The 12912-nt window shown below is 41.4% G+C and overlaps 1 protein-coding gene and 1 long non-coding RNA gene across 9 annotated transcripts in view; both read right to left on the reverse strand.

Moving 5' to 3' along the window:
- Positions 1-12896, reverse strand: part of METAP1D (methionyl aminopeptidase type 1D, mitochondrial) — a 58205-nt gene extending 45309 nt beyond the window's left edge. For 2 of the 8 annotated variants that reach the window (XM_080398980.1, XM_080398979.1), the window contains exons 1-2: positions 11075-11197; positions 10844-10950 (exon numbers count right to left, since the gene is read on the reverse strand). In XM_080398980.1, coding sequence (XP_080255106.1) covers positions 10844-10893 — 50 coding nt within the window. In that variant the 5' untranslated portion in view covers positions 10894-10950; positions 11075-11197. The other 6 variants (XM_080398978.1, XR_013929950.1, XM_080398981.1 and 3 more) reach the window with 6 other exon arrangements.
- Positions 5109-10836, reverse strand: LOC308068434. Its single transcript, XR_013929960.1, has 2 exons — positions 7527-10836; positions 5109-7269 (listed from the first exon to the last, which is right to left on the reverse strand). It is a non-coding gene; the product is annotated as an uncharacterized lncRNA (long non-coding RNA).
- Positions 12897-12912: the final 16 nt, after the last annotated feature.

Consider the following 12912-nt stretch of genomic DNA (forward strand, 5'->3'; position numbering starts at 1 on the left):
ACCAGTAGGCACCCTCAGCCGCATTCATGAAACAAAGCTGGGCACAGGTGGTTGATCAATTCTGGATAACACACTAGTAAAAGGAATATAAAACGAAAGGAAACTAAGCACACTGTGGGAAAGATGCCTCAACTCAGTTGTGTTACCGATTCTGCTAACTATTCAGAAGGATGCTAGATTCTCTGTGGCAGGCTGTGTGGGTGAGGTGGTGACATGCCAGCAATTCCAGGTTCCTGCCTACAGAAGTAAGTTAGTGACAGCAACAAGGTATCAGAAAAGGCTGAAAAAAAGATTGCCAGGGAGTGGAGACAGTCCTCTCCCCTTGCAGGTGGTGGAATAGGCAATGGTTTTGGATAGATATGACTCAGTAAAGTAACTGATTTGATCTTGACCACGTTTTTGGAAATCAAAAAGCCATGGAAATGGAGATTTGAAGATATTTACAGCAGGCACTTTATTTACCCACCTCCCAGCTGGAGACTCCACAGCACACTTCTGTACACTAACATGCAGAGTTCAACCTATAATGATAATTTAAAAGTTGACTATCAGTTTTACCATCTTGAATGGCAAAGCCATGTCTGACCACAAAGAAAAACACTATGTAAATATATATATATATATATATATATATGCACTGTAACTGAACAATGTAAACCAAATCACTTCATATTGCTTCACTCATTTGTTATACCTTCTTCAATTAGTCCACTTCTCTGCAGGGTTCAAACTAATATTTCTAACTTCTGCAATGCTTCTGAATAGTTTGATGATTTTCATATAAATACCCTGCTGGAGAAGAGTTTATTATTCCCCTGAAATATTCAATCTTGCCTAGACTAACTATGAAGTACAGACAATACTCAACCACGCATTACTGAGAAGACCTGTAAACCAAACTTGTGATTTATACAGCCCAAATAAGAATGCTCTGTAACAACAAATAAATAAAAAAAAAGAAAAAAAGACAAAAAAGACAAAAAGACTGGTTTCTAATGAGACTCAGCACTTCTAGGCAAACTTGTTTGAGGCTTTGAAGCTGTACTGCAAAAAAATAAAATTCCTGCTTTTTTAGAGGAAGGTTTAAAAACACATTTATGGATCTCCTCTTCATTTTACTACTGAGGGGAAAAGAGTACCATTCAGAAAAAAATTTGAAACCAGTAATTTCTAAAGGGTTTTGCAGAAGAAAAATATCTCACAAGATCTCACACACTGTGGTCTTGGAGACAGCTACACCTTCTATCTGAAAGCAGTTTCCAGGTTTATCGGTACCTGTTTAGAAGCCTGCATACGAATTCCCAGTTCTACAAGGGGCTTAACTAGCCAGTGTACAAGCAGAAAGCCTGAGAACAGACTACGTATCTAAGAGATGTATCATACGCTGTCAGTCTACAGTGACTTAACTTTAAAAGTCTGGCCAATAATACATCACATAGATTATAATAGAATACTTATTCATTGTTAGAGATAGGGAAGCAAGATCAGAAATCAGTTGTATCAGTAACTCATTTTACAAGGGATGTCTTCTCACCAATTATTTTTGTGTGGCTCAAAGCCTTGAAACTTCATTACAAGAAAGCAGGGGCTTCTACTCTACAGTAATTTACTTGCCTAAAATGAATAAATCAATAGGACACTACTATGCCTTAAACCATCTGAGCTGACTTTGTAGACATGCAGTTCTTTGATGTCTTCTCCTTTATCTTATCACCAATGAAGTATCACAGATGCAATTATTGCAATAACTGAAAATGTCATAATATGTAATTAGACCATTTACAAGCCAATGAATCACCATATAATCCGTACTATTCCTAGGTACCAACCGTGACATGACACACCGAGTTGATGTGCCCATGTTTGGGATGTTCCTTGGTTTTCTTTTACAAAACGGTAAACACAATTCATACTTCTATGCAATACCTGTAAAATTATTTTCAAATACTCTTCAAGTATTTGAAGACTGGTGGCAGCTAAAATGCAGTTCAAGACACTTCAAGGCTTCTCTGAAATGCCGTGTTTGAGCACACAAAATTTCACAAAGGTTTGTGCAAGCCACTCACACTCTTACAAAGTTGTGTACCTTCTCCTTAGGTTGACAGTGTTGCAATTCTGCCACTAGCAAGGCAGAGACCATTCAAACAAATTCCCAATATGCCTGCTGAAAAGGTACAAACTGTCATTTTTAACTTCCTACTATTTTTCATTCAACTTATTTTCTTTTTCAAATACAATAAACATTTTTTTAGGCTAGCCTAAGTCCTTCTGATAAGCGGAGGTAGTATTTAACCAGTATAAAAACTTCCCAGATCTTTGCTGTTCAAATGCACTTAACTAGAAACAGTTCCACAACAAAGAAAACTTTCCTTTCATGATTTATAAAAACATGACATCAGAAATATGAAAAAAATATCACAAAAGAGGCTACAAAAAAGTAATTTTTGCTCAATTTAGGTAGAACAGATTCCCTTAGGTGAACAAAATCTAATTTAAATTACTTCTGTCTTTCAGTATTTGCAAATTAAATTATACTCAACTGTCCAATTCAGGGAAAATTTGGTTTAGTTTAATCAGTCCTGTCTGAACTATGACAGTTTTGCTTTTTCAATTTCTAGAAAAGTATATCCACTAGGGGAAGCTGAACAAGGTTTGATGCCTAAACGGAAGGTATGAAGGCTTAACAAATTTAAATGGCTTGGTTCTTTTAACTGGATGACAGCCGTTGGGTTTCCAGGTGTGTCTGGGGCTGGAGGTGGTGGCAGGGCATGGACACCCGACCAAACAATATCCAGAACAAAAAGGCTGCAGACACAGAACTGCTGAAGCAAATAATGAACAGCTGTATGAAGCTGCATGCTAAATTTAAATTCATTTGAGATTCAAACCCAAAAGATCATTTTTTGTATGGTACCATATATCAAGAAATTTGATTCCCTTCCACACACTTCCACGCATGTGAAAGAGTGAAGGTTTTGACAGCTGTTAGAAATAAAACAAATAGGAGACTCTGAAAGCCAAATGTTGCAACTCTTCCCAGAGTTCAGCTGATGCTCAGATTCTAAGAGTCTGGTCAAACTGAAATTTCCTTATAGATATGAGCCTTCACCACTGAAAAAAAAAAAAAAAGTTATATGGCACTTCTGCCCTGCAAAATTCAGGATTAACTATGAAGAGGCCTTTACATTTTCCAATGTTTTTCAAGACTACTGGGACAGAATGAAAAAGTACAGGGTAAGATCCGAATCAGTAACATAAGAAATGGGATTGAAACTTTGTTACACCAGCTGTAAAGCACTGCAATACCAGGCTTCAGCTGACAGCAGCGTTCAGTTTGATGTTTATGTTAAAACTAATCTGGGATCACTCCATCCCCTATTACTACATGAAGTATTCAACAGCCTTAGAAAAAATATTATGGTACAAGTCTTTCATCAAGATCATTGTGAGGTATTTCCTTCCGTTCACACATTTGATTTTCACAACGGGAGCTAAAAAGAAACACAGAACGCTACAGCCCAGCGGGCTCACAGTGGTACCCAACAGGAGACTGCAAAGCACCGGGGAAGGAACGGGAGGTAAATAACACCGCGTCAGAAAGTTTATTTTGTGCAAAACTTCCAGCAAAGTGCAACATCTCGTACAACTGCTCTTATGCACCAGTAAGTCAGTAAGACACACGGGAGCGAAGGTTGCGGGGTAGGAAAGGGGCCCTCGGGCGGCCCTGGGAGCACGGGGGGTGCCGGCCCGGCAGCCTCCCGCACACTGCCCCCCCGCACCGGCACCACTCCGCAGCTGCGCGGGCTGCTAGAAAACGCCGCGCACGCGTATGCCGGGCCACTGCTCCTGTCACACTCCACACGGTAACAGCAGAAACTGTCGCAGCAAAACTCGAGCAGGTCACCCGCCCGTCGCGGGGCTGCCCGGCCCTGCCCCGGCCCGGCCCCACAGGCAGCAGCGGCGCCGGGCGGGAAGGGCGGCCGGAGGGCAAAGCGCCGCGCCGGGCCCGCGCCTCCCCCTCCCCCCCGCCCCTCCCCGCCGCGGCGGCGGCGCGCACTCACCTCCGCACCGCAGCACGTTGACTGCGGCTCTGGGCGCCGCCATCTTGCCCATGTGAGGCGGGGTCACGTGGCGGGCGGCGGGCCGGGAGCGGGGGGCAGCCCTGGCCGCCTGGCGCCGGGCGGCTGCTGGGGGCAGCGGGGCGGCCGGGGCCGCCTGAGACGGAGGCGGGTCCCGGCAGGTGAGCGCCGCCCGCTCCTTCCCTCAGCGGGGGCGTCGTCCGAGTGCTGCCGCCGCCGTGCAGACCTCGCCCGCTGCCCCCGTGGTCCTGGCGGGGCGCAGCTCGTCCCCCGGCGGGCTCGGGCCCGGCTGCCCCTGGGCTGTGGCGATGGGGCGGGAGCGCCCCCTTCCCGCCTTCCCGCCCTCCAGCCCTCCCGCGGCGGGGGGCCGTGGGGCAGGGCGCGCTGTGCCGTGGGGCTCGCCCGGCGGCGCCGGCAGGTGACAGCGTTCGCCTCCTGCCCTACGGTGGGACGCGGGGCGGCCTTCAGGCGGTTCCCCTGCCGTAGTGCTGAGGTGCCCTGCTGTGCAGTCCGGTCCCGCTCGGCTTTGTGACACACCTGGCCGGCTGGGACACTGCTCCGCACCAGCCAGAGGCATGGCAGCGCCACTGCGCTTCCCAGAGCGCGGCTCAGGCTCGCAACAGTCGCAACCATATTGGAGCTACCTCATGATTTACACACACACACCCCTACCTTTTTTTTTTTTTTAATTATTTTTTTTGTACTTTTGTGAATAAAAACATGAACTACTATTTATGAACTAAGTTCTTATTTGTTGTAAAGGCCTATGCAGAATCTGAAGGCTAAAGCTTGAACCCTAAACTCAAGTATTTTTCTAGCTCAACTCATCATTTCATCTGCATAGCCAACCATTGTGTGTTTAGAAAAGATCTAAAAGCACAAACTTTTCAGTAGAGCAGCATCCTTTCAACCTTCTTTTTGGGACTGGTATCACCTACCTTAAAGAAATACCCAAAGACCATCTCAATGCAGTGTTGGTGTGGTAGGTTTCATTTTCAGTCAAGTAAAAATCAAACTATACTTCTAAAGTCCATTCATCATTTTTATTTTCCACTGGTTTGTTTCCTTGCCTGCATTTAGCTTGCCTGTATGAACAATTAAACACATTTTGAAATGAAGTTTTAATGGCTAATAGTTGTGTGAGAAACATTACAGGACAGAAATCTGACACTTGGCAGGCAAATACTAAACCCAAAGGAATCAAATCACCAAACGAACGAATGAATAGAAGCATTGGGGTAGTGGTTGCAAAAGCAGAGGGAAAACCCCAAAATGCAGAAGTAATACAAGTATCCTTTCTCATATTCTCACACAGAGGTAATGATCTTTGTATCCTTACACACATGCACATGTACACATACAGTGGTAACCTGTGGGATAAGCAAATTCTTGAGTGAGAACTGAGGCTGTGTTGCTCTCCAGATTTATTTATCTCTGGTGCAGCTGCTGCTAGTAGTTTTTAACTTAACATGTACAAATTTTGTAATTTAATTAACACGAATAGAGAGACACAAAGCCCGAGGCCGATGGGAACGTTGATGTTATTTACCCCCTGTACTCTGGAAAAAGCCTGGAAAATGTATGAACCTAAAGGTTACACTGCAAGTATTTCTGTCTTTAAGGAACAAATTCCAAGTGTTCTCTGATCAAAAAAATGTGCCGCAATCCTTTCAGTGGTCCTATACAGACATTGCTAGCAAAAGTGCATCATGTGGTCAGCTGCCACAGCACGACAGGCAGCCTACCATACAGCTTATATCCAGACCACATAGTAGTTTAAAGAACAATACAATACCTTGCACTGCCTCCAAAAAATAAAACAATCCACTTTATAGCCACCTTCTGCACCAGCTGACATGTTTCATTGTTATTCAGTGAGGGGAGAATGAGAGGATTTTAACAGAAGGAAAATAAAGCTAGAAGTAAATGAAGAAACAGCATTGCTAAGCTGCCCAGTTAGACCTCGTAAGCATCATTACCCACTGCTCACCGGTGAAAGGTATGCACACATTTCATTTGCAAGGCAGAAATCTTGTCCTAACTCTACAACATAGTATGGTCTGTCAGGAGTTTTGAATTTCATCAGGCATCACTCAATCTTATTTTCTATCTTGGCAAGGCTTTAGGAATGCGGACACCCAAACGCTGGTTTTATGACAACGATGTACAGTGTAAAACAATCACACATTATGCTGCTTGGTGTAAACAACAACAAGTATGCTGGAGTGGGCATGCTTCTGTGTGCCTAAAGAGAACAGCACACTTAACATGGAGGTAGCCATGCATGCATGATGAGTAATTCACCATCTTTTCCTGAACTGTCACTAAAGGAAAGAAACCAAGTGCTCCAAGGTAGACTAGTCCCACCTTTCTTATGTGAGTAAGTATGTCCTACTCAGTGGAATGAGGCTGCTGTTAGAGAAAATGTAGTGAATACTTGGCTTTTGTCTACAGCCATAAGGCCAAAATGCCATATTGTAACAGCCTGAAAACTGGCTGATGGCATAATAAAATGCAGGAACTGGAGACAGTACTAGTTATGTTGCTATTGCCTTTGTAATTACCTTGTCTTTAAGTGTCAGGTTATTTCACAGATACTTGTAGGTATATGCTAGCGGTTAGACTGGACCAACTCTTTCTGCATATCAGAAACCAAGAGGGGATCGATCAAATTACGACCTATTGGATTCCAAGAGAACTGTGTAATTTTCAGTCTCTGGATAAATCTTAAGCCTAAACAACAGTCATCATTCAGTAGTCTCTAATTAATGCTTAGATGCAGGTTTCCTCTCACTAAGAAATGTAAATAACAGATACAGGTTTGTTAGGAGCTTTATACCAGTAAACTGGGGATGAATATCTCAGAAAAGGAGAGATACACCATATCCTAACACAGCAAACCTGAAAAATCATACTCTGCTGTGTTCAAGTTCTTTCACCAAAGAAAATACATCACTTTTCCCTCATGTATGAAATTGTCTTTTGTTTACATTTGGCAAATCCTCTGAAATGTTTAAGATGGACACTGATGTCTCAAGCTGTCCTGAGCTTCAAGGTTGAGAGGCAGCTTTGGAGAAATCACTTTTCAGCTCAGGCTCTTTTGAACACATCTGGTGGGTTATGTTCTTCCAGAAGAGTCTGTCACATCCCATCTCATTTAGATTGGCTCTGTGCTGTCAGTCAGCATGTTCTAAACGTAAAATACCAACTTTATTTCCTCCCAAGATTGGGCAGGCTGATATTAAAATAAGCAAAAGATCTACTAAGGAAGACATAAAGGTAGGTTTTTAAATGCAAGTTTGAAAGCACTCTGTAGCAGTCTATAAAAGAACAGTTAAGCTTTATGTATACATGAAATCTTATATAAAGCAATATAGAAATATCCTTCCAGTTCAAGTATAGCAGCTGGATACTGGGGTTAGGCTTAAACTTCTTAGACTTTCCTACCTAAGATTGTCTTAAAAGATGATTTAGTTCCACAGCAGTTTTTGCTGATGAGGCTGGTACTGTTTGGGTCCTGCGCTAATCACAGATGGGTGTCCTTTTTTCAGCACCGAACAATGTCTTTTGATCCATAGTGAGACAGTCTGGAGTCCTGAACTTGCAAAAAACCATAAGCCTCCTACATCAGTGATACAAAACATATAGAATCAGACAGAAGTACACCAAACTGCTACGTCACAGCTCTAGGGAAAGCAAAATGACATCTTCATGGTCCCTATCATATTAAATTCATTCTAGGCAAAGATTTTATCTTTTCCGTGAATCTATGAAAGTTTAAAAAACTCAGACACCCCATACAGCTCTGAGGAAGGCTTAACTGGAAAAGAGACAAGTGTCTAAAAATAGCAGCTGTTGAACATGGAACACTTCCTTTACTGCCATACCATTTAGAAACAAAAAAGGGGATGTCAAACTCTTCCTATTGATCTAGATTTCTTTTTTAAGTTTTATCTCTTCAGCTCAAACTGTGCAACAACTGTAAATGAAGCACATACCTCCTATATGAGGCATGTTTACAGCATTACGTGTCCTTTATTTACTAAAGAAAGAAGATAGTGCTACTCTTAGGGGAAAAAAACAGCGCACAGTACTGCTCCTGCTATATAGAATTTTTGCAACGGCTAAGAGGGAATTCTGAAATGCTCTTCCCGAGGCTTTGTCTTCATCATGTCACTACCTGAGATTCCTTCAATTTGGGTGGGAGTCTTGTATCTGAAATGAGCTTTGAAGAGCAGAACGAGGACATTTCCCCCTCTTTTCTCTTTGCTTTCCTATTCTGGAGAATTAAAAATATTTTGAACATGGAAATCTGGACATTGTTAAGATTAATGATCCTTTTTACACTAGCTTGTACTGTTATAGGTCTAAAAGGAATCTCAGATACAGAGTCTGTAGTCTCGTTTCTTGCAATGCCTGTTACTGAAGGCTTTAGCGTAAGGAACAAAGAACCTAGTAAGCATGTATTTGAATGAGTAGGTTTGAACAGCAATTGGTATTTGTATTATTTTTCTTTTTACATTGTAAAAAAGACTTGAGTGATAGGGAGGCAAGCTCATTCCTACAATTTTCGCTCCACAGTTATAAGCCACTATGATGGCAGATAGCATGCTCTGCCTGAGCAAAGCTTGCATCTATTTTATTGCTTTGTGTAATAGCCTTCCTTTTTTACTGGTTGCACTACATTTTTAACCTCACAATTCCAAACACTGTCACGGATGTGGTAGTAGCCTTTTGTAAATGAAACATTATCATAGATAGATAAAACTCAGGGTTCAATTGGAATCTTTCTGATCATTGGAGAAAGAGCTAGCATTGTAAAATGGCTGGAAATAACTGAGAGCATGGGGGGAAAAAATGTTCCCCATGACTTTTTTGGAGAAAACTGAAATGTCTGCAACAGCTACTTGCTTATGAAATATAGATTTTAATATTTTACCATGCTGTCTTTCTGTCAACTTCAAGTCCAAATTATTCTAGCAAGCAATGTTTCACAAAGCAGTAGCATTAGAGAATAATATTTTTCAGTTTGAAAGCTGAGAGTCCAAGCTTTTAGGTGATAGGCTTACGAATATAACAGGTATTTCTAGCTCTAACAGTTCAATACTGATGAAATCAGGTCAGAACTGACACTGGGAGAAAAGGTAAAACAGCAAAATATGCAACGTAAGATTTTCAAGCCTTCTAGTGTCTGACAGTCATACAATATGATAAAGGAAAAGCATAAAGAGCAACAAAGTCTCAGTGAGAGACAAAAAGGAATTGAAAAAACCCATCTATATAAGCAGACGTAAATCCTTCGTATAGACATTATGGGCTGCTTACCCTCCTGCTGACATTGCGGAGAGAGACAAAAGGTCAGTCCTGAATTGCCTAAACTGCCACATAGCAGCTTTGTGTGTTTGTTCATAGAAGGCATGGACATTTACTGCCCAAGACACTGCTTCAGCTACACAGACCTTTATCCCCCCTACTACAGCAGCTAGTGTCCTTCAAATCCTGTAGCTTCAGGTAGCTCACTTTCTCAATTCTGAAACTACAGATATTTTGTTGTATTTCTTCAGGTTATTAGTTGTTGAGCTAGATAACTTTTATGTTTCAAAATACATGAAAGGGAACAGCTTGACCCAGGCTTCTAAACATAAATATTTTTCAGTTTGATTTACCTCTTAGGACAAATTTTTGCATTAGCACCACTGACAATAGGTTTGTATGGAAAGAAAATATGCCTCTACCAGTTGAACTAAATTCACAATTTTATATACTCCACTGAATTTTCTTGAAGTAGATTCACTGTTGCTGTGATTGGATTTGTAAGTGATGGAAGGGCAAACCAACTGCATCTACAATGAAAAACTTTAAATACACTTACAGATCTTACATACATTCTGAAAAGAATATTCAAACGCACAAAACTATTTTAAATGCTGTATCAGTATGTCATGCAAAGTTTCACTTTATGTTTGAGTGAAGTGACTAAAGAACCTGGATTTAATCAAAATGCAGAATGAAGTCAAACAGCAAATTAAATCACATAAACCTATTATTAGTGTTTGCTCTACATTCCTGTTAGTATGCAATAACTCAAAAAAAGAACAATAGTGGCTTAAGATAAAGCCAGGATAACGAAGTATGTTTGGACAAAAATAATTTTTGTCCAGGATTACGCGTCATATTGTGCCCAGAATAGGAGAGGGCTCTCACAGCATTCAGCTTCAGCTATCCAATTCCTACACTAACAACTAGAGTTGAAAAGTTGCTACTAAGCCTGTGTTCATTTGTCAGCTCACCAATCCACAAAATTGGATCCCTCCAGTATCTAATTGCAATTCTACATAGATGGCTGCAATTAGTTCACAGGTCCTCCCTTCAGCATGCAAATCTGACAACACTAGAGGTAGCTATGCTATTTTCTATACTACACTGGTAAGTAATTGTTTAAATATAGTAGGAGGTCCCTACCTTAATTAATACAGAAACATAAACGGGAGTTACACGAAACTTACTAACAGTATTCAACTTTATCTCATAAATCTGACTCACTGCACAGCTGGAGCTGCTGCTGTATGTACTCCAGAGCCAAGGATCCTGCAGCTCACTTGTAGGTGAAATTTGTTATCCTGTTGAAAACCATGGAACAAAACATCCAGACTGGCAAGTCAGAAAGCTAGGAGTTTGTCCAGCAGCATCCACTGAAAGCTGAGTGTTTAGTCAACTTTACCATCAATGCTTAGTCTCTAAAATGTTAGTTCAAACAGACTCACCCCAGAAGCCTACCGAACTGAACTGGTACATACTCCCCAAGCAGTAGCATCAGCAGGATGATCACTGGTTTCTAGCTGTTGTGCAAGAGATTATTGCCTCTTTCTCTCTGCCAAGGAAAAGGACAGTCCAGACATTTCTTAGACAAAGTCAGCAGCACTAGCTGAATTTGCTGATGAAGGTTGTTTCAGATAACTGTCTTAATTAACTGTAATGGATTAGGGAGTACTCACATGGTGTCTTCCCTGGCAGCAATGCTGCAGAAGCTGTAATCAGCTGCAGGATGGAAGGATTCAGTTTCTAGATCTCCAAGAGGCTGTTTATTCCTATCTTTGGTGCCAAAAATTAGTAACAAAATAGTTCCTGTAAACCAGGTCATAAGTTTTGCTGTCCACATGCACATTCCAACAGTTTAGAATGTTCCCAGGCCATACTGGAATGAGAAGCCATGCTCAGCCAAAGACTGCACCTTCACCACTAAGGGAACTGGAAGCACTAGCTCACCTCTTCCAACACTGTCAAAATAAAAATGAAAAAAACCGCAACATCTTCTGATAGGTTATGAAGAGATTAATCTGCTCTTACTGCTATGCATGAGAAGTTTCGCTATTTGTCTAAGCAAAGCAATTTTCTCCTTTTGGCTTAGTAGTTTCTTTCACATCTGTCTTGCACCATCAATTGAATACAGCAACTCCACTACCTCTAGCATAAAGCCTACATTTCATGGCATTTCTCAGTCCTTTTTGGACATCCAGATAACCTGGGGGTGATAGCAGACAAACCTCCTTTCCCTTCTCACATTCAGGTACTAGAATGATGAAAGGAACAGATGTGCCAGATTCTTCTGCCTTTTTATCCCCTGCCCACAATAAAAACAACTTACAAAGAGGGAAACAACGTTCAGTCTCTCTAAGTGGGCAAACAGCCCATTAGTGTTTTTTCTCTTTGGTCCTACAGTTTCTTAAAAGGCTTAAGCTTCTTTGTGGCTGGTTTCAGCCTCAGTAATGCAAAAGCTCAGGCAATGTTAGCATAGACTTCCCCAGAAGCACAAGAAACATCCTGAATCGTTACACAGAAAACACAGGGTTTTTTAACACAGTTCTTCAGTTCAGCTTTCCCTCTTCTGGCTTATCACAAACACCTGAACATGTTCAGTAAGAAATCAAAACCAAGCAAACAAAAAAGCCCACCCAGCCCCCCAAATCCTGCAATTTATCTTCAGGTTTATTACTAGAATCAGGAGAGGTCTTCTAAAATTGCTGTTGTTAATGAGTAAGATTTAGATAGTACAGTAGATGAATGACATATCATATAGACAAGATATCCTAACCAGATTTAATAAGAGAATAAAAAAATTATCCATAGGTTTTAAACATTTGGAAAACATTACACTTTCCTCCACATCATATTGGAAGGTAGTAGAGAACAGTGAATCTACAAACTCCAGTTTTGAAAGCTGGACCTGAATCCCATTTAGGACCACAAAGCATGGTTAGTGAATTTCAAGAATCCTTATTCAGATTAAGTCTTCTTGGATACGGGCCAAGACAAATCAGTTCTGAAGTCTGAACTACCAGAAAAGATAGCATGGTGTAGTGCTCTGAGGGAAGAGAAGCAGGATATTTAAGAAATAACCTCACATCTGAGAAGTAATGGATAACAGAATAGAATGAAGGACCTATATAAAGGCACTTGCTGCCCACAGATCTGTATGGTTCTTAGACTAGTAGAAGTGCTTTTGGGGTCCTTACAAAGTCTTGGCTGTTTCCCCAGCTTGTGAGCTATTTTCCTGAAATCACAAACCTGACAATTTGGGGGTTTGAAAAGGAATATGCTCAAGAATCTTTAGAGGCTTAAGCAGAATGGATCTGACAGAATATGGGAGCAAGATCCACTTTGAATATAGGGTAAGGAGCCTGTACTCAGGAAGCATGCCAGCTAGATCACAGAACCAGTCTTGTAAGCTGCTCGTATGCCATTAAACCAAAGAGTGCACAGGCCCTACCTACACACTACAACAGGATCCAAGTAGATCTAGATCTTCCTGAGGAAGATCAAGTTAGGAGAAATC

Source organism: Falco punctatus (assembly GCF_963210335.1).
Source record: "Falco punctatus genome assembly, chromosome: 8".
Lineage (NCBI taxonomy): Eukaryota > Metazoa > Chordata > Aves > Falconiformes > Falconidae > Falco > Falco punctatus.